The sequence below is a fragment of the Pocillopora verrucosa genome, chromosome 11, assembly GCF_036669915.1.
Source record: "Pocillopora verrucosa isolate sample1 chromosome 11, ASM3666991v2, whole genome shotgun sequence".
Classification (NCBI taxonomy): domain Eukaryota; kingdom Metazoa; phylum Cnidaria; class Anthozoa; order Scleractinia; family Pocilloporidae; genus Pocillopora; species Pocillopora verrucosa.
The window spans coordinates 5,177,492-5,197,521 of record NC_089322.1 but is presented as its reverse complement, the minus strand read 5'-3'; the positions used below and the strand labels follow the sequence as shown (position 1 = coordinate 5,197,521).

The 20,030-nt window shown below is 39.7% G+C and overlaps 2 protein-coding genes across 2 annotated transcripts; one reads left to right on the top strand and one right to left on the bottom strand.

The window, feature by feature from the left end:
- Positions 1-405: 405 nt before the first annotated feature.
- Positions 406-11,818, top strand: LOC131795304 (ankyrin repeat and BTB/POZ domain-containing protein 1). Its single transcript, XM_059112878.2, has 12 exons — positions 406-539; positions 3,255-3,317; positions 3,618-3,673; positions 4,527-4,671; positions 5,476-5,635; positions 6,424-6,586; positions 7,063-7,190; positions 7,760-7,808; positions 8,304-8,383; positions 8,862-9,038; positions 9,420-9,620; positions 10,308-11,818. The coding sequence occupies exons 1-12, from the start codon at positions 493-495 to the stop codon at positions 10,533-10,535; spliced, it is 1,497 nt and encodes a 498-aa protein (XP_058968861.1). The 5' UTR covers positions 406-492; the 3' UTR covers positions 10,536-11,818.
- A 1,852-nt stretch (positions 11,819-13,670) lies between these two features.
- Positions 13,671-19,914, bottom strand: LOC131795327 (ubiquitin-conjugating enzyme E2 H). The gene is made up of 7 exons (XM_059112907.2): positions 19,762-19,914; positions 19,529-19,605; positions 17,569-17,643; positions 17,010-17,049; positions 16,222-16,274; positions 15,742-15,870; positions 13,671-15,475 (listed from the first exon to the last, which is right to left on the bottom strand). Exons 1-7 carry the CDS (start codon positions 19,812-19,814, stop codon positions 15,357-15,359), a joined length of 546 nt encoding a protein of 181 aa, XP_058968890.1. The 5' UTR covers positions 19,815-19,914; the 3' UTR covers positions 13,671-15,356.
- Between the last annotated feature and the right edge of the window lie 116 nt (positions 19,915-20,030).

The window sequence follows — 20,030 nt, the reverse complement described above, 5'->3', positions numbered from 1 at the left end:
TTCCCTTTGGCGCGATTTTCGTACGAAATTGGAATCTTCCCTTTCTTTGTGCGTTTGACGGCAAATCCAATAGTTTCGTTTGTTTTTTCCTCCTCTTTTGAAGTTGACCTCGTTCCTACAAAATCCAGTTGATCTGCGGAAGAAGCTCCTTCGCTAACAACTGAAGTTTGTGAAGCCAAGGAACCGCTCAGAAAGCTTGCTAGCGTCAATTCTGGAGGTCTTCTTTCTCTATCAGATTCTTTCGGAACTCTATTATTGCGTTTTGGCATTCTAAACGAGCAAATTCTAGTATTTCTCAGTCAAAATCCTGTCAAAATCCTCACCATTACTACACTCAACTAACTTCATATATCTTAGAACTTTTGAGAGGGTCAGCGGATTCATGTGTCATGCGCAAAAAGTGTAAACAAACTTCGATCACAACAAACCATTTTAGCAGCTCTGGAGGAATAATTGTAATTCGGCCCATTCGGTCCAAAACTATTGTTTGCGATGGATCTTTTCCAAAGTTGCCGTCGAGGTGACCTCGATCGAGTCAGGTAAGATATCCTAAAGGAACATGAGTGCATTTTTTTGTGTTAGTGATTCGAAGTTAGATATGTACATGTTCAGACATTGTACATTTCACGCTCGTTGAAATTTGCGTACATTTCAAACTGACAACTTGGTTGAGCGCAAATTGTATCCAAGGAATGATGTAAGTAACCGTTATCTTTCAATATCCTGGCAAAAATTGCCGAAAAATGGTAACAGCTGGTAGCAAGCGCCCGATATGAATTTTAAATTCGCTAGAGGCAAGTGAGAGCATCTGCAGTTCACCCGTACTGCAGCTGATTTTCAACTTCTTTCAGTTTGATAAGCTTGATATATGGAACGTTGCAGATGGTCAGTTCAAAATGACCTGAAATTCTTTTCAGGTTTTCTACCAATAAAGGAAGTTTTTTTCGAAGAAAGCCTGTTCAATTTTTTTAGCTGATCGAAACGAAATAAAAAACAAACCATAACAAAAACAAAATTTTAACGCGATACATCTTTCAGTTGTGTTTCAAAGTGTTGCTTTCAAACAGTCGGTAAAATCCGTTTCTAAAGGTTACTAAAACTCGTCTCTTTTGACAAATGATGTGTTCCGCGGTAGCTTTGCAGTCTTATCACCTCGACAATTAGACACTTCGGGAGAAGTAGTGCAGTGCGTTTCCGAGCCATTTCGACAAATTTCGGAGAAAATGCAAGACAACTGAACGAAGACAAAGCTAGCTTTCAACTGAGACAACAACAAAAGTAATTTGCAGCTTAAAAAATAAGTGATTTGAAAAAGTCCTCCATGGAATGAGGGTTTTTACACTTAAACCATCAATTAATAAATATTAATATTGTAATTAATTATATAAGCATCTTTGTAGTGTTCTGCATGAGAAATCACGAAGATACATATATTTGACAAGAAAGTAAACATTGAAACTGGCTTTCGTTTATCATACTAGACTTGTCACAAATATTTTCGACTTTCTTGAAAACGGAGAGCTTAAACACAACTTACGTGCACGAGATTATATTTGCATAATTGCTTGAGCTTAGTTGAACCTCGATTTAACGAAGTGCCAACGGACTGGGCAAATTGGTTCGGTATATCGAGAGTTCGTTATATCGGAAACCTCGATTTAACGAATTTGCGGGAAAACAACCAAAATACTCGTTATATCGAGGGATGATTAATAGTTGTTTTTGTTTCGTTTTGTTTTTTTTGTGTGGTGTGACGTCGCGCTACCCAGCAGCATTTTGGGATCGGAACGATAACTGTAAATAACATTAATGCTTTGATATCTATATGAAGCTACAGTACACTGTACAGGTCTGTACATAGCTACAGCACCTTGCTTTTAAAGCACAGAGGACAAATTTCAGTGGAAGTCACAGGCAAACGAAGAAACAAGGGCATTGAACTGGAAATTCCCGTCTCTTTCACCTTTTACTACAAGAAGCCTTCAAAAATAATCAGACACAAAGAGGATAAAGCGGATCTGTAGATGTGTCGAATGTGTCAGTGTCGGCATTTATAATGAGCTGTTAAATTTAAAGTTATTCTATTGTTACAAAATTGAAAGATTTTGATTCTTGTTGGTCAGTTTCGTAGTTGTCTTACGTCATGTGTTGACATTTGTTCCTTGTAGCGGAGTATACCTTTGTGCTTTCTTTAAATCGAAATTCTTTCCCTTACATTAAACTGTAACTTTGGCCGGGCTGAAGAGTATCGTTCGTTATACTGAGAACTTCGATTCGTTGAGTAGAGGTTCGTTAAATCGAGTTTCTACTGTATTATCTATCTGAGATCCTGGATATTTTGAGTCGCGATCTTGTGGACTGGACTGGGGACCGGAGATCGGTTGGATATCGATGGATTACATAATAAGAAACAATTTATGCTAGAAACTTTTGGTGCACTTCTCGGCGGTCCATGTCACAGCGAAAATTAGAACCTGCTCGCATGCAAGTCCAAGGCTATTTGAGATGATAAGGCCTACATGATATGCAGTTGATATTCTCCTGGAAGGCTTGCATTGAAGGTAGTATCCACCTTTGGTCAAATACCTAAACGGAGAGCTAATGCTTTAAGAACTATGCTCCTGAAATCATGAAATTTTTCTCTCCGCCTTCAAAAAAATGCACTTGAAATTGTGACACTTATCGCGTTTTGAGACTCCAAAAAGTGACCTTACCTTTCGAAAATTGTCTTCAAATGTTTTAAAAATGCTTAGTAACTTCGGGCCCGTACGAAAGAATTTGAATTGAGAGGAACATAATTGTAATGTATGAACGGAGGCCGGAATAGGAGCATCCTTCCCTTTAAAAACTTTTGAAAATTTAGACTCGTTCTTATGCCTTTTGGAGCATTTTGGAAAGCTTTTCAGATAAAGCGTTTTTCTAGTCACTTTTCAAGCGATCTCCAAGCCATTTTATCTCAATTTGCATTGTCGCATACATACGTGAACATACCTTTCCTATAAGAGAACAGGGAGATTGAAATGTGTAAACACAGGGTTTCTACAACAGTTTGCGTGGCAAATTGAGAATTCTGTTAGGTTGTAAAGACGCAAAAGTCTAGAACGCCACGGGTAGACGTTTTCCCTCTCTGCCAGAACACCAACTCGTATACTGGACATGCCTGGAAATTTATAAGTCTCTGCTGCTTAGGTGATTTACGTTTTGTAGCCTTTTCACGTGACTTTAACCTTTTTCGTTTTTGTTTCCTCATTTAGATATCTTGTGGAGAGCGGAGAAACAGAGTTGAATCTTCGAGATTGCTGGGACAGCACACCACTGTATGTGTAGAATGTTTGGTATTTTCATACGTGTTATATACCCCATGAGAACAGAGAGGAATAATTTCTTACAATACAGGGTGGGATGAGAAAAATTTCTACACGCTCCTGCACTTCTCTTTTGATTTCATAAGCCGTCGCCTTCAACCATAGACGAATAGATGAAAAAAAACTGATGCATAACATTAAGAATTCACACAGTGTCTGCTACCTGCATGCGATTCTCACATGACTGTCACGGATGTCATTTCTCTCATTGGTTTTTTTTTCATTTTTTTCTTTTGTTTTATTATTTCCTAGATACTACGCTTGTCTCTGTGGACATCATGAGTTGGTGGAGTACCTCTTACAAAACGGTCGGTTTTGTCAATTCCGGTTTGAAACTGGTTTAACTCCTGTTTGTCATTATTATTATTATTATTATTGATAAATGAACGTTTCATTGCTTCTCTCACGGTGTATAGTCAGGCTATCAATTGTATGGACTCAAATTCGTTAGACAAAGGTTTAAATGTTCATTTATCTACAAAACCACGATGGACAACAACATTTTATATAACACTAATAGCCAAGCCTAAAAGTGGAGCTCGCATTTTTTTCCCGCACGTCTCAAGGGCACAACACCTTGCCCCAGCCAGGAATAGAACCCGAGTCGTCCGACTCGGAGCCCAGTGGGCTACTGGACTACTGAACAAAGCCGTGGCGTTGGCGTGCCCGCGGTACAGTTGACCACGCATGTTAAAAGTAGCACCTTGTGTGGTCGTACGGTCGTATGGTCGTACATCCAAATTTTTTCGGCTTGATGGGTTACTACTATTTTGTATAATTATGGGGCTACGCTCTGCGAGCTCCGCTGTAATTCCTATTATTATAGTTTTTATTTTTTTTTATAAATTTTTCCTTGGTCAGTTTGGAAAAGAACGTTTGTGGAGAAGATTCGCAACCAAGTGTATTTAGGAAAATTACTTCTTGCGAAACTTTAAGATTCTCGCGAGACTACAGCAAGACCTGCTGCCCGGATAACCTGAAAACGGCAATCAATCACCTTTGGATTTGACGTTCTGAAAACCTTCCAAAATGCGCAAAAACTGTTTCCTTTCGTTTTTCCAGGTCTATTTTTTCTTTCGAAAGAAATTGTTTCGGCTGTTATTTTTGCTTATTATATTTTGAATTGCATGTGAATAACTTCATTTCTTCGTCTGCCATTAGGGGCCCGTTGTGCTCCGAACACATTCGACGGAGAGCGTTGTTTGTATGCGGCGTTGACGGACAAGATCAGAAGCCTCCTCAAAAGCTACAAGGCTATTACATCTGAATGTATGAGAAGAGATTCCTACAGGGAATTTCTGAGAAGGTAATAATTCGAATGGCGAATTTTAGGCGAAATTTTCAGTAGAGTTTACTCACGTATCAGAAAGTGTTCAATATTTTTCCTTTCTCTTTTCCTTTAAAAAAGAAAATGGATGAAGTGTTCGAAGTAAACCTGGACTACTTTGGTTTTACTTTGGTGCGCTCTCTGATTGGCTCAGAGAACTCGCACTTCGATCAATCAGATGCAGCTAAAACCAATCACGACTTATTCCCTCGCATTTTACTGGGCTCAAGGGGTTTGTTTCTATATCGTCAAATTTTCTGTGTTTCCGTAGAACATTTGTACCGATTGGCCACCATAATCAGCTAAACTTCATTCGTGAAACTGAATGGAAAAGCGCCCAAAAACCAAAGCAAGTCGCCATATCGGCGCACCTTTTTTACGCCAGGAATTTGACGCCTATGAATTTTCTAAACTTCCATTGTGTTGTTACCTCGCTTGTCTTTGACTGATTCGATTTTTGGTTTGCGATTGTTCCATAGAGCATTTGTTAGTTGTAAGTCGAAAAACCAAAACCAATCATCCCAATGACTAATCAAAACAAAGGTATAAACTATCGGTAGCCAATGAGAACTAAAAGTGAAAACAACCGAACTCCTTGAGACGCGGGAAAACGCGAACGACTAAGTCGCGTTTGTTTCTTAGTTTTCAATCTGATCGGTTGAGAAGGTGACGCCGGTTTTCTGGACCAATCACAGAGCGAGGTTAAGTAAAACCAAAGCAATTATATATTTCTTTCGGTACTCACTTGAAAACTGTTCTTACTCAACTAATCCTGTTTTTCAGATGTCTAGAGGACTCGCCGTACGCAGATGTATGCTTCATAGTCCATGGTGTTCCTCTACCTGCTCATCGTTTGATTTTGTCTGCACGCTCCTCGTATTTCGCCAAGATGTTTATGAGTAAATGGCGTGATCGTCCTATCATCGAATTGAAGAACAAACTGGTAAGATCGAGTCGTATTTGAGAGTAAAATTGATGGTCTTAAATGTGTATACGGAGAGCTTATTTATAGGTAGCCTGTGTATAAGCTCTCTTTATCAGTAGCGTTGTGGGACGGGTGTTTCTCCACCTACGGGAGGAGACGAGACTAGTCTGGGAGAGGGACTCTGGCACTAATTATCATTGCCAGACCCCTTGCAGACCTCTCGCAGGCTCGTGTTGATCAAGACCTCATACTTTACCGCGAGCGAAGAAATGTTTTGTGCCGAAGCGCTAATAATGAGGGCTTGCTTGCTAGTCCTCTCTTTATACTCTTGTGGCGACAACTAATCCTTCCTCTATTCCCCCTGAAAACCATGTGGTAATCTTCCCAAAATCCTTCCCCCCCTTTAAAAAAGAAAAAAAAAAAAGGCAGGTAATGGTTTCTAAACATCGGCGCTGAACGTCATGAAAGCTCTTTTGACGCTTCTATTCTCCAGATCTAAATAGCTTGCGGAACGCGTTTTTCAGTTCAACGGAGGCAAGCGCGAGACGGCGAGTCACGCCTAGCACTTGTCGTGCTTGTCCGAGCGCTTGTCCGAGCGCTTGTCCGAGCGCTTGTCCGAGCGCTTGTCCGAGCGCTTGTCCGAGCGCTTGTCCGAGCGCTTGTCCGAGCGCTTGTCCGAGCGCTTGTCCGCGTGCTTGTCCGAGCGCTTGTCCGAGCGCTTGTCCGAGCGCTTATCCGCTTGTTGAAAGACATCTTTCCTAAATGATGACTATCCTTTTCTTATGGTGAATATTGTGTCTTTTCAGGTCAAACTGTGGGCTATGCAGGCCATTCTGCAATACTTGTACACCGACCGAGTATACATCGAAAAAGATAAAATTGACGACTGCATCCGACTAGCGAAACAATGTAAACTGGAGGATCTCAGGACACAGCTGGAAATCAGACTAAACAGCATTGAATTATTTGGTTAGGAAAAATCTCGAAGAATAGTTTCCTTTTTTGTAACATTTGCGTGATTTTGATCCTTTCACCCGCTTGTTGGAGTATTTTTGTAGAGAAGGGAAAAGTCCCCAATGACTCTTTCTTGGATATCGCCTTTCGATCCCTTTTCCGGGTACAGCCGCTGACTACATCTTCGGCAGCCGCATGAGGAAAAGTTATTGGTATCCATGCCTCTATCTTCATTATTTTCCTCGCTCTTCGTGTCAACCCTTCATGCCCTCCACTTCATACCCTAAACCATCCTGTTCTCCTTCCCCCCCCCCCTCCGCCACTATTCATGCTAAACCGTACCCTCCCTACTCAAAGTTTGGACCCCTATCAGCAATCCCTGGATCTGCCCCTGTATCATATTGGCCCATGTTTGTCAATCAGTCTGAAACTTAGCACCGCTCTAACGGAAATGACGACTGGTTGTAATACTGTGGTGTTATTTTCTGTAGGAGTGTCCAAAACTAATACTCGAATAATAACAGTAGTGAGCATCGAACCGGAATCCAGATCTACAAGCTTGCAAGATGCATTCGCCCGTCTAGCGGAGTCTGCTTTACCCCCGGCGCTCGTGTCTCAGGTGAGATTTAATCGCTGTCTGCCTATCTTTCTGCCTGTCCGCCCGTCTGTCTATCTGTGTCTTTCACTCTGTCTGTCGGTTTGTCTCTTTCGCTCTGCCTGTTTTATCTGTCTCTCTGTCTTTGTCATTCTGTCTGTCTACCTATCTCTCTGCCTGTCTGTGTCAGTCCATCTGTCTGTCTATCTCCTCTCTGTCTGTCTGTCTTCCTTTCTGCTTTTCTTTCTGCCCATTTGTCTAAGTCTGGTTCCACTTCTTTGTTAGTGTTAATAATTGTTCAGCCATCTTTGCCAGAGTAGGAAAAACAACAAAACAAAACGCGAAGTAGATACGACACTTCCTACCGAGAAATCAGTTATCCAAACGTGTGAGGCCTGTACTTCATTTCCTTACTGTCTAGCCACGTTTTATATTATACTCGTCTCTAATGCCTCCCTGTTAAACATACCCGATAAAATTCTGGGAAAGCTTATATCGTATTCTTGGACGGACGCAAAAATGTAGAGTCAAGACGAAGAAAACTTGGACTTTCCCCGGCTTGACGTTACAGATAATTTGTATTTCCTTTTCAGCAATTCCCAAAGCAGTTTCCATTTGAGATATCCTCCGATGTTTTCGATGGTTTGTATCCATATTTTTGTTTACGGTAACTTTGAAAATGTTCTCTGTACACCATTTTAGAATTGTCTGAAATCACTTAAATAAGGGGGAATGCCTCGAGTGCCTCATGGGTGGTTGTCTACGGGAGGGTTGTTCGAACCCCTTAAAGCAGTTCCTGCATAAGCCCTAGAGCGAGAAACATTGGTATTCATATTCTCCCTAATCCTCTCTATTCATTACTCATGGTTCTGACAAGGAGAATTTGTTGGAAAATCAGGAGCTTCTTAAATTGGTGATAATTTCTTTAATTCTCATAACCTTTACATTTGACTTAAGTAAGATACTGTGGGGAGAAAATAGAGGCCAGTCACCCTTTGGGCTTGAAGGGTTAAAGAGCTAATGCAGCTACAGAGGTGAACGACCTAAAGATGTAGAAACATTTAGAAAGTCACATCTTCACTCAGGGGAGAGTAGTAGGTAACATTGATTTGACATGACTATACCACGTCGTTTTAGTTTCAGTCGTTTGCGACGAACCGCCTGTGTACTCTGATGTGTGTTTCATCGTTGAGAATCACAGATTCTACTGTCATAAGGTAAGATGCCTGAATTGTAGCAATGTCCATGACTTCCTTGCTAAATTTATCAGGAACTTCATTTCTTTGCCGTGATGTAATTGCGAAGGAAAAAGTGGAAAAGTCTCGCTTAGGGAAAAAGCCGCTTTAACATGTCCACGTGACCCGGCCGGGTTCCGAAACCGGACCTTTCGACCCAAAGTCCAGCCAAGGTGGTTGGGGGTAGGGGAGGGGTACTCCCTTTCCCATTTGTCATTAGCACGTGCATGATTTTTCAAACGGGGTTTCCTAAGAGTTTTATAAAAAAAAAGAAATCGGGAAGGGAGGTTCATAACCCGTCGGGAACCCCTTCCTCGTAGCCACGCCCTTATTGTTCGAGGTGAATCTTAGTTCCTTATTTAAATCTCCTACATATCTTAACAGTTCATTATTATGGTTAGAAAGCTCATTGACCCTCAAATACTCACATTAACTCCTATAGCTTATTTTTTAACTGAAGGTGTTTTTCTGCGGAAGGAGCGACTATTTTCGAGCGTTGTTAGACGGTCACTTTTCGGAATCCACCTCGCCTGGTAAACAATTATTTAGTGCGTCTATTCCTGAAGTTTACCTCAATGATGTAACACCAGACGTGTTTGCCGCTGTTGTAGCTTTCATTTATCAAGATGAAGCTTTGGTGAGTGTTGTTTAAACAGATTTAGACTTTGATCAGCCCCTCCTTTTTGGCGATGTCCGTCGCGCAAGTAAAAACCAATCGGTGACGTTAGCGCGCCGCGCGGAACCCTGTGAGCTGAGGTCAAGCGCCTTATTCCCAGAGGTCCGTTTGGCGCGTTAACATCAAGAGAAGGTGTGTAGAGTAATACATATGAGAAATTTACGACGTTTGTACGAACTGCGAACTCGCTCATTGGTTTGTAGACTTAGGTAAGCCTCGTTCTACATTGGCCAAACTGTAAAACTGTCGCTGAAAGAAAAATTTATATGAAGGCGTCAGTTATTCAAACAGCAGTAAACGTTGATAGCAATACTTATTGCTTTAATTCTTGTTTTTATCCAGGTAACTGAAGAAAATGTTTACAGTGTACTTTGCTTTGCTGATATCTATCTACTGAGTGGCTTGAAGCGCCTCTGTGCGCGTGTAATTAGCGCGTTTCTCGACACAGAAAACGTTCTGACGGTTTTTAGGACGGCGCGTCTCTTCAACCTACCCAGACTTGAAGTAGACTGCTGTGAATACATGAGTAAACATCTAGAAATGGTAAGTAGTGATTACTGGTAACAATTTCTTTGTCCTTTACGCTAAAATCGTTCGGTAGTTGTCATGCGAAAGATAAACCACCGATTAAAGAAGTCTGGGGAGAAGACATAAAACACGCTCCTCAGCCCCGTATCGAGAGTAGTTCTGTCCTCCAATAATTATTGCGGAGCAGCCAAAGAAGCGGAGAAGTCGAAGAAGAATCAAGTGCTTTGGACTCCGTATGAAGAAGAGTGAGTCTGAGTTCTGGTCGTGGGTCGTGGGTCGTGGGTCGTGGGTCGTGGGTCGTGGGTCGTGGGTCGTGGGTCGTGGGTCGTGGGTCGTGGGTCGTGGGTCGTGGGTCGTGGGTCGTGGGTCGTGGGTCGTGGGTCGTGGGTCGTGGGTCGTGGGTCGTGGTTATTGTATTGTGTTCTTGAGCAAGACGCTTTATCGTCACTTTCTCTCCTCAGTATCTCTCTCCATCCATCCAGGCGTAAAACTGGGTACCAAAGAATTTTCAGGGAAGCCTGACGAAATGTGGAGGGGGAGGGGAGGGAGTGAGGGGACGTTGTGGTAACCCTTGGTGAAGGGAATTAGCGTCTCCTCTCCGAAGAGGGGTATTCTATGATGCCTATATACTAATGATGTTAGCTAATGTTCAGTTCATATATAAGGTAAGTAAAATCGTTTTTGTTCTGTTTGAACTTGCAGTTTCTTGATAACAAGGAATTTCATGCGCTGATTCTGGAGGATGCATCTTCTGTTCGAGATCGCCAACAGACGGACTCCATCCCTGTTGTGGACGATATTCGCTTTCATCTGTACAAAGGCGTTCTTCCAAGCATCACGTCAGATGAAGAAGAAAGTGGACAATTTGACAGTGAAACAAAACTGAAAATGCTCAGTGATCTATTGATTGATCTCGGTATCGAATGCTAGACATCAATCCATTGACAAAGCCGCAATTTCCCTTTAAGTGTCTGCAGTTTTTCTTAAGATGTATTAGACATATGTCTAATATCATTCGCAAGTCGCAAAAAGGATTGGATCAATTTCAGTAGCTTTGCAACTGGGCACGTACTCTTCGCCTAATCCAACATTAACCATGACCAGGAGCCCATTACCCGGAGCTTCCATCTTCCATACTTACCCTCTGAGTCAACCTTTTCCCGTATCTTTTTATTTTTAGAAGCACCTCCCATGGGGTTTTTCGCGGGTTTTTACATAGTAGCCAATCATAAGAGAGCCGTGGTCCTCTATTGTTTACGTTACATGCAGAGAAGAAATAGAGGTCAGCCTTCGCCTTTGGCCGCCATTTTTGTAGGGTGTTATGCGAACGTCAGCGTGTTTTCGCGGGAAATTAAAGAACCCTTCCCCAATATCTCAGTTCTAAAAATAGAAAGATACAGGACAGGGTTGATTCAAGGTTACAATTGGTATGGAAGCTCCGGGTAATGGGCTCCTGCCCTGACTTATTATTAGTGGACTGTTGTTGGGTTAAGGGAGGCGTAGGTGCGCAGTTGCTCAGATACTGATATTGATCCGAAAGGTTTTTAAAGAACAATTTAGAGTACAATAAACCTAAGGGCGTAGTTAGGGAAGGGGGAGGGGTCCTGGAGTGCCCGTGACCCCCCTCCTTTTGTAAGTCTTTTGAGTAAAAAACATAGTGTGGAGGTCGACATGAAAATCAGGTGAGTACCCTGTTTGACACCGTGTGACCCCCTCCCCCCCCATTTGAAAAATCCTGGCTCCGCCCCTGAAACCTTCAGTTCAAACCAATAATCTTGCTTCAAATAACTCAGCCTTGGATTGCTGACTAAAAGATGTCACGCAATAAGATTAAATACAAATGTGAGATAAAATGCCATCAGCGAATTCAAGCCTGATAAAATAGGTTGGAAAGGCTATGCATTTCCTCTAAGGTTCGAAAATGGTATCATTTGCTTATGTGCACGTGTTGATGCAGAAAACAGGCTCGTCATCGAGGGGCCAGCCAGGGGGTAACACATGATTTTCAGAGGGAACAGGTAGGGGGAGGGTCAGGCGTCGCTAACAGAGTATAAAGGGGGGCGACTGTAGTAAACTGACTGCCAATCAGAGGGAAGCATTAGAATACTATGGAGCCTTAGGGGAGGGGGGAGGATCAGGTAAATTAAATTGTGACACAACCAAAATCCTCCGACAAGTCCCTCTCCCCCCCCCCCCCCTTCGCCCCGTTCCCCAGTATACGTAATGAACCGAGTATAAGTTTGAGAAATTAATTGTGTTAAAAGCTCCAACCGAAATCTGTGGTCTTGCTTTTTTTAATTCGTGGATATGCAAGGCATAGGAACTAGTACCGAGGGGATTCAATTTGCAAATCTCGAGGCCTTAGCACGGCATTAAGAGTCTGGGAAGAGTAGGTACCTTTATTTAAGTTAGCGTACTGTTGTTAAATATGGAAGATCAGACTAAGGAGAACTTTTGGGGGAGTGACGGTTCATTTCTGTTTTTTGAAACCCCAGGATCAATGGGTTTTCGTACAGTCACTGAATAAGTTTATGACATTCTGCACATTTCATGCACGAGTTCATTAGTGTAGTGTCACCTACAGAAGAAATGTTCGTTTTTTATAATTACGTTTTACACTGTTATTTCTCTTCTCTTTTATCGGGTTTTACCCTGAAACATTCCGAGAAAAAATTTAACGTTGTTGTAAAATTTTAATAATGTAAACCAGAAAACGACCCGCCGTTGAAGAACATATTTAGTAACTTGTTTCGAAGTCGTTTTGATGTTAGAGAAGATTAATGATTGTTCGTTTTGGCAATCCAATGAGCAACATATGAAATTACAAATTCACGAAGCGCAAAGGATTTTGTTTACTGATTGCCTACCTGCGGTAAACTCCGTCAATTCAGCTTGCATTAGATCGTAAGAAACGTATGGGCATTGGTTGGTTAGCTGCACCAAGTTCTGAACAAAAATCAATTTCACAGTGCGAAGAAACCCTGTATTTGATTGCTGTGTCGTCATTAAACTGCAGCAAGCAGTGAACCACAATCAACGTTGCAGAGCGCGAGAGAACCCTGTATTCGATTAATGAATAAAGGGCGTGTTTTCTAAAGAAACTGTGTTGATTCGTCATTTGGGGGTAATATAAGATAATTCAGTTTCAATAACTGAGTTGATAACGTAAATTATCCTCTATAAAGGGTTTCTAAAACTGATTTTTCGAGCGTTTGCCTTTAAAGCAAGTAGTGGCTAGATGCCTTCGGTCTGACAAAGGGCTAGCGCTCAAAACGTCAGCTTAGAAACTCCTTACTGTGGCCTGTATTCGATTGCGATCGTTACTTAACTGCAACAAGTTGTGAACAACAGTCTATGTTACAGAGCGAGAGAACCTTGTATTTTGACAGAGATCATGTGATGTAGGAGATGAATTTTTTTTCGTTTGTCTCACGATAGAGTCACTTGATGTCTCTGTCATGTTCTTTTATCATTTCTCACATTGATCTCCCTGTTTCACCGATATACACTTTGCCGCATTCACATGGGATCTTTTAAACGACACCGTCTTGTTTTGATGGTTCCAGGGCGTCTTTAGGTCGTACTAAGTGAGACCTAAGTGTTGTGTCTGACTTGAAAACGGTCCGTATGCCATGATGTTGTAGGTAGCGGCGAAGAAACTCTAATACACTCTTAATGTAAGGGAGAACGGCAGTAGATTTAAATTCCTACGCGGGTTCTTTGTTGGCTGTTACCATTCTTGTTTTTACGAGTTTTCGTACAAATGAGGAAGGATAATCATTAGAAACAAGTACTGATGACAAGTGTTTCTTTTCCTCAGAGATAACTAACGGTTTCGTTGTGAAGTCTCTGGCTCGGTCGTATAGACACTTAACAATGACACGCTTCATTGACTGAAGGTGGTGTGAATCATAGGCTAGGTACTGGTCAGTGTGGGTGGGCTTTCTGTAGGTAAGAAGACCGCAAATTCCGCAAAAACGTTCTCTTCCATTTTCGCGACCCCATCAAAATCAAGTGAACCAGATAAATGATAAATGAACACAGAGTAACTTCACATCTATTGAATACACAACAATTTCCTTTCCTTTATTAAAGCAAGCAAGCACAAGACGACAAATCGTAACTCTCACAGTAATGATAAGGCTCCAAAAACAGTTTGACATGCGTTATGAACTTCTCGCCCTCCTCGCGCCTCGACTCCCGCCATTAAATTTCAAAATGGCGGACTACGATCAGAAAAGAACACATCATTGAAAAGGGGGAGGCGCCGCTGTTCTTTTTCCATCACCTGGGTACAGCAACACAGATAATTTTCCCCACAGCAACCCCATTCACATAGATGTTCAATCATTACGAAAAGTGTTTAGTCATAATCAAAATCAGTATGCTATTCTGGAAAGGAGAAAAATCATAATTTTGAAATTTTAAGCCAGCCAGTTTAATTCATACAAACTTAAGACGTTTCTTAAAATCACAGAGTAATTGGCAATAGAGCGAATTTCGATCGAGTGTCTAAAAACCAGAACCAACGACATCACAAGAGCCAATCACGAAAACGGAAAATAGCAACGAGCCAATCACAACTCAGTGAGACATGAAACCTACCCGAAGCGCAGGAAAACGCAAGAGAAGATGGCGCGGTTGGTATCAAATCTTCATTTGATTGGTTCTGAGAATGACTCACATTTTCTCGATCAATAGCGGAGCGAAGGAAAACCAAACTAATTCAATCCCAAATTCTTTTTGACACTCAATTGAAAATTGCACTGTAATGATTCAATTATATCAGCAATTCCCTACAAATAACAGAGAACTAGTCACTCCCCAAAAACCCTATGTACAAATATAATACAATATACATTCCCAAACAAAATGGGGCGAATTTCACTGTCATGCATAGCAGATGTCCTTAATCTAACCTTTCCCCATATTGTTATGTAAGAATGGTATTCAGATACGGCTGCCCAGACCAACCAAATTGTTTTGACTAAAAATATCTCTTCACTTAAAAAGAAAAAAAACCTCTCAATGCAATAACGATTCAGATTTAAGTTTTAGGTTAAATTTTCAAAACACAGATTTTTGGTAAAAACGGATGAATCATAACCGGTAATTTGAAGTAAAATAGGTGATACATTATTTTTTTCAGACAAAAAAAAACAATTTCGCACGTATACAGAATTAACAATTACGAGAGCTGAGTTGATTTCTTCCCAAAAAAATTTATAATTTATAACAATTATTATGCAAATTATCAGGTTTACGAAATATGTTAAGTACTGTGAACATAATTGTTTTCAGAATAAATAAATAAAGGACTTGCACTGAATTTAGAGATTTAAGATCTCACAGTATTTAAGATTTTTTTATATCAAGGCAGCCATTTCTGGGTCTCGTAATTATAAATTAGGGCAAAAATTTACACTGTTACAGACTGTTTAATATTTATACAATGCTAGCATTATTAATTTTGGTCAAGGTTTGGTATCTGCTGACTGAAAATTCAATAAGAGATTGAAAATTTCTACACGTTTCACAAGAAAAAAGTTCAAGAAATAATATCACAGCAATATTCCAAGATAAGGAGGAAAACTTTGTTTTTTGCTCTAAAAAAATGAAAGAAATTATCTAAAAAGGAAAGAAATTTCTTCCACTAGAAGATACCAAAGCTTGAACCAAATGATCATTACTACAATTTATGTATATCTGTCAGCACCTAGAATACAAAACAAATTATCATATTTTCTTATGTCAGAGCTCCATGTCCTGAGCTTCATCCTCTGAAAAGTCACTTATGGAGCTTTCACTTGATGATGACATTTCCTCTTGATCCTTAAGGGCTTCTTCTGTTGCATACTTTTTGATATATTCTAAAAAAGGTGTATAGCATGAGTTTAAAATCTTGAACAAACAACAGGTGCCACACTGCTTGGCAGTCTGTGCGGTGACAGATCACAGAATTTGTCAGAATGTGCTGAGAACAACAGTGACACAGCCTGCTGCACCTCATCAGCGACTTATTTGTTCTTATCACAGTTTGATGTCATCTGTGATCTATTACTGAACAAACACATGGCAACATGGAATTTCTTTGTTAAATTGATTACTCCATTGAAGTGACAATGGGAATGGCTACCTTGAATTTTTGCTTTGTATTGTTCTGGTTTGTGCAGGTAGAGTGCAGCTGCATCTCCATTCAAAGGGTCCACAGGATTAGGATAAGACAGAAGTTGAGGAAGAAATGATTCAAAGATATTTGACAAATCTGCAATAAAATCACCATTGATTTCAATACCATACCTTATATTTAACAACTTAAAGCTACAAAAAAAAAATTTAGTAATACAAACAGCAGTGCTTCTGAAGGATTTCCAGCCCTGACAAAAACTGTAACTGCACAAGTGTCAAATAACAGTGGTTTCTTTTACATGTCCCATATGGCCAATCAGCTGCTGACACATAACATGCACTTCCTGCCACACTTTCAATTTGCTACTGATTAACTTAAAAGGAATTATGACAAATTTTTAATATTAGTCGCACAACATCAAAATGTTTCTTTAAACCACACTTTTGAAATTGTAACAACTTAAAAATTCAACAGTCAACCATTTACCATAAAGAGCAGTCCAAGCTTGGTTAATTACATCTAGGCATACTGTACCAGATCTGAAGATAAATTGAGATTATTTCCAAACTAAATTTTGCAAAGATATGGCTAGAATAGGAAACATAAGCTTTGATAATATCAATGGTGTTCATATGGACAAACCTAATTTACTGGTAAGATTTTTTATTATTTACAAAAACAAAACAAAACAAAAATAAAACCAAATACCATGAAAAGAAAATTGAAAGAATGAAAAGAAGAGATACATCTTGACAGTCAGTTCCACTTTCAGATATTTGAAAGACTTAAATTGGTCCAAAATTTACTTCAACTCCTTCATCCAGAAGCAAACAAAGAGCAAAATTCTGAAGATATGACTTCACCTAATTTCAAACATCACAGAAAAATGGATATGCTCAAGTTGTCACCACTTTAACCCTTTAAACCTCTGACCAAATTTGTAATTCTCCTTACTATCAACCCTACAATTCTTATAATGTTAGCTCAGAGAATTTAGTATTGGATCAACTAATCATCTCCAAATTAATATTTTTCTTTATTCTCATCACTTATTTGTTTGATATTGTATTAATATTGTAAGGAGAAATTCTGTCTTGGACACTCGTGGGAGCTAAAGGGTTAAGGGAAAATAAAGAAGAGAAAAAACAATAAGAATATGATTACTTTTAGAGGGCAAAAAAAATTTGGGTGTCAGTAAGGGTTTATATTTTAATATGTTGTGCCAAGAAAATGTAAAGGAACAATAAGTGATCTAAACTGCAGAGGACACTTACGCTTCATCTATGTTAGGATGAAAGATCTTGTTAATGAAACCTTCATAAAGAGAGAAACAAAATCTTCATCACATAATTTATATTTATAAAAAACACAACACAACACAACACAACACCCTTATTTTATTATTATCATTTTTTAAATAATAATAATAATCATAGTATACAAAAATCCAGGCAGACATGGAAAATAAATCTAGAGAAGGTCAGTATGTCAGAAACAAAGCACACAAAATCATGCATGGCATCATGGTTTTCAATGAGAAATACAGTAGCAGGAGTGTCAAGTGACATAATATCCTCTATGACTAAATAAAAATTGGCTCAGGCTATTGAAATTTAGTCAGAGAGTTCTGAATATTAGCCAGAGAATTCTCAAATTTCTGATACATGAACCCTGCACATGATTTGAGAATGACCATAAATTCCTGCTTCTGAAAATATAAATAGACTACCCCCCTCCTAATCATCTCCACTGCCCAATTGGCCAACAGACACAGCTGCCTTTTAAGTTCTACATGCATGGGATATTTTTAATGCTTTCAAGGCACAGACTCACCTATTGAGGGTGATTTGAATGGGTATTTTTCTGGCAAATCGACTCTAACTTTCCAAACGCCCCCTTCATAATGTGCTGCCAAAGACAAAGGAAACTTTCAATAACAGAGTAAGTTAAAAAATAAGAGAGATATTTTGAGTGATATCCCTTAGCTGACTAGTAAATACCTTGCCTTTGACCCTTTCACTCCTAAGCTCTGGATAGTAATTCTCCCTACAGTCTCATGAAGTTAGTTTGGAGAATTTGGTATGGGATCAATTAATAATCCCAAAATTAACATTTTTTCTTCATTGTTGTCACTTGTCTGCTTGATTTTGTATTGATATTGTCAGGAGAAATTCTGTCTTGGTCACTTGTAGGTGGCAACTACACCCAAAGCACACCCAAGTGCAAATGACTACAGAAAATTCACAGGCTTGCTCCCTTTGGTCCATTTGTGTTTTTCTGCACTCCATTTGTTTTCATGCAAATAGAGGAACTCAAAAAGGAAGCAGTCTCTTTCTTGGATTGCAAAAGTTGCAATTCATCAAAGCAACTGTTTTGTTTGATGCTCTCTGAGACAACCCCAAATAATGCCAGAAAGCTACTTTCAGTTCGACCTTAATGTGGTGTTTTGTAAATTAAATGCATCCAGGATAATCATATCAGGTTTAGGATTATCATATCACCCTTTACACCCTAACGTCATCATGCATATTCTCCTTACTGTTCTTACATTTCCTAAGGTGCTGACAAGGAGAATTTGTGAACTGATCGAGAGCTTCTTTTGCTGGTAATCATTTCCTTCAATCTCATGACTGTAATGTGTGATTCAGGGGTGATATTGTAAGGAGAAATTAGATGCAAGTTACTCTTGGGGTCTAAAGGGTTAAGGACCTGTATAATGGCTTGATAATTAAAATTTTACAGAAGCCTACATATTTATTTTGAAACAATAAATATGAATTGTCACAACTCAAAACAAAGGCCGTTTTTTCTCTGTCAGAGACACTATTTTTCCTTTGCCAAATTTTAACCCATCTGGTAATATCAATTGTTTTTAAGAGTAATAAAAATAAGGTAATTGTAAACAGGTCCTTGAGATGGATATTCATATCATGGTTAAAACCTGCAGGCATTCAAAAGAAAACATATTGCCCACAAAGATACCATAAAGCAACTCTGAGGCCCAACAGACTCTTTTAAAGGGACACCACTGTCAACAGTCAACTGTTGTTTAAATCTGAGATCATCAGTTTTCTGTTTTAATTGGTAACCAGCTCATCAACACACTAACCTATCAAGTATCTCGAATAATAAGCAGGACAGAGATCTCTCAAAATTAACTCTGTAAAAGACGATTTCTGCATAATGAGATGAAATTCTAAACGTGTATTTACAATATGTGAAAACGAAGACAGCCTTAGGATATTCAGTTTCTTTTTTCCGCACAGAGCATCAGCTGTTAATGTTTACAACAGCGAACGGACATGTAAATACATTCAATAGACTCCACAAAAACACGGCATTTTAACATTTTTTCCTAACAACAACAAACATTGCGAGCACAACTTACGTAGAAATCGCTGGACATTGTCTTTGATCCAATATCCATCTTTATTCATTTCCTTATCAGAAGAATTTACTAAACAGACGGATCGAATTCTAGGAGTCTGTGTATTAGATGTTTTCAGCCGGTTCCGATGTCACCTTTAAAATTTCTTGTTGGTGCAAATATGTCTTCGAGTTATCGATTTATAATTTATAATGGCAGGATTAACATAGCTTGACAAGGCAATTAAACTTTCCCTGCATTTACACGCCAGTATTTGAACGGAATATCACTGATACAAGAGTTATCTCATCAAAATTTCACCGACATAAATTTCTCACTGCACCAAAACCGATCACGAATGAAAACAAGTGTAGTGAACACGAGACTTCGAGACCGAAAACATATGAATTTTAAGCTTGAACTTACATCCACTTGGACCAAAGAACTTCACAATGAACTCGTTCAATCCACCAAGTATTGTCACTTCGTGCTTGCTTTCGATCCTGATAAAATCTTCGTCAAGGAATATCATCATGAAAGCAGTGCTCATACCATAAATACAAAACGATCACCAAGCGAGCGCCATTTTGGCTCGCAACTTGCCTGCCGAAAACAAAACGAATTGGCTCAAAATCACGCGCAAATTTTGACAAGGATACAGTTTGATGACATCAGTGTCTATTCGTCTCTTCCCAGGCGATGGAGACGACATAATGTCCGTCCAACAAGCTCAAATCTCTCCTTCTGTCTCCCTTCTCCCCAAGCAACAATGGACGATAATACTCTCTGGTTGGTTTGTTGACGTAACATTATTATTTTGATCACGTGAATAGCTACGCTCCGCCCCCATTTATCTCGTGAGCGGAAATGAGACCACGTACCGGAAAGAGGAACACTGAGAATTAAATGAATAAACGAAAATGGAAAA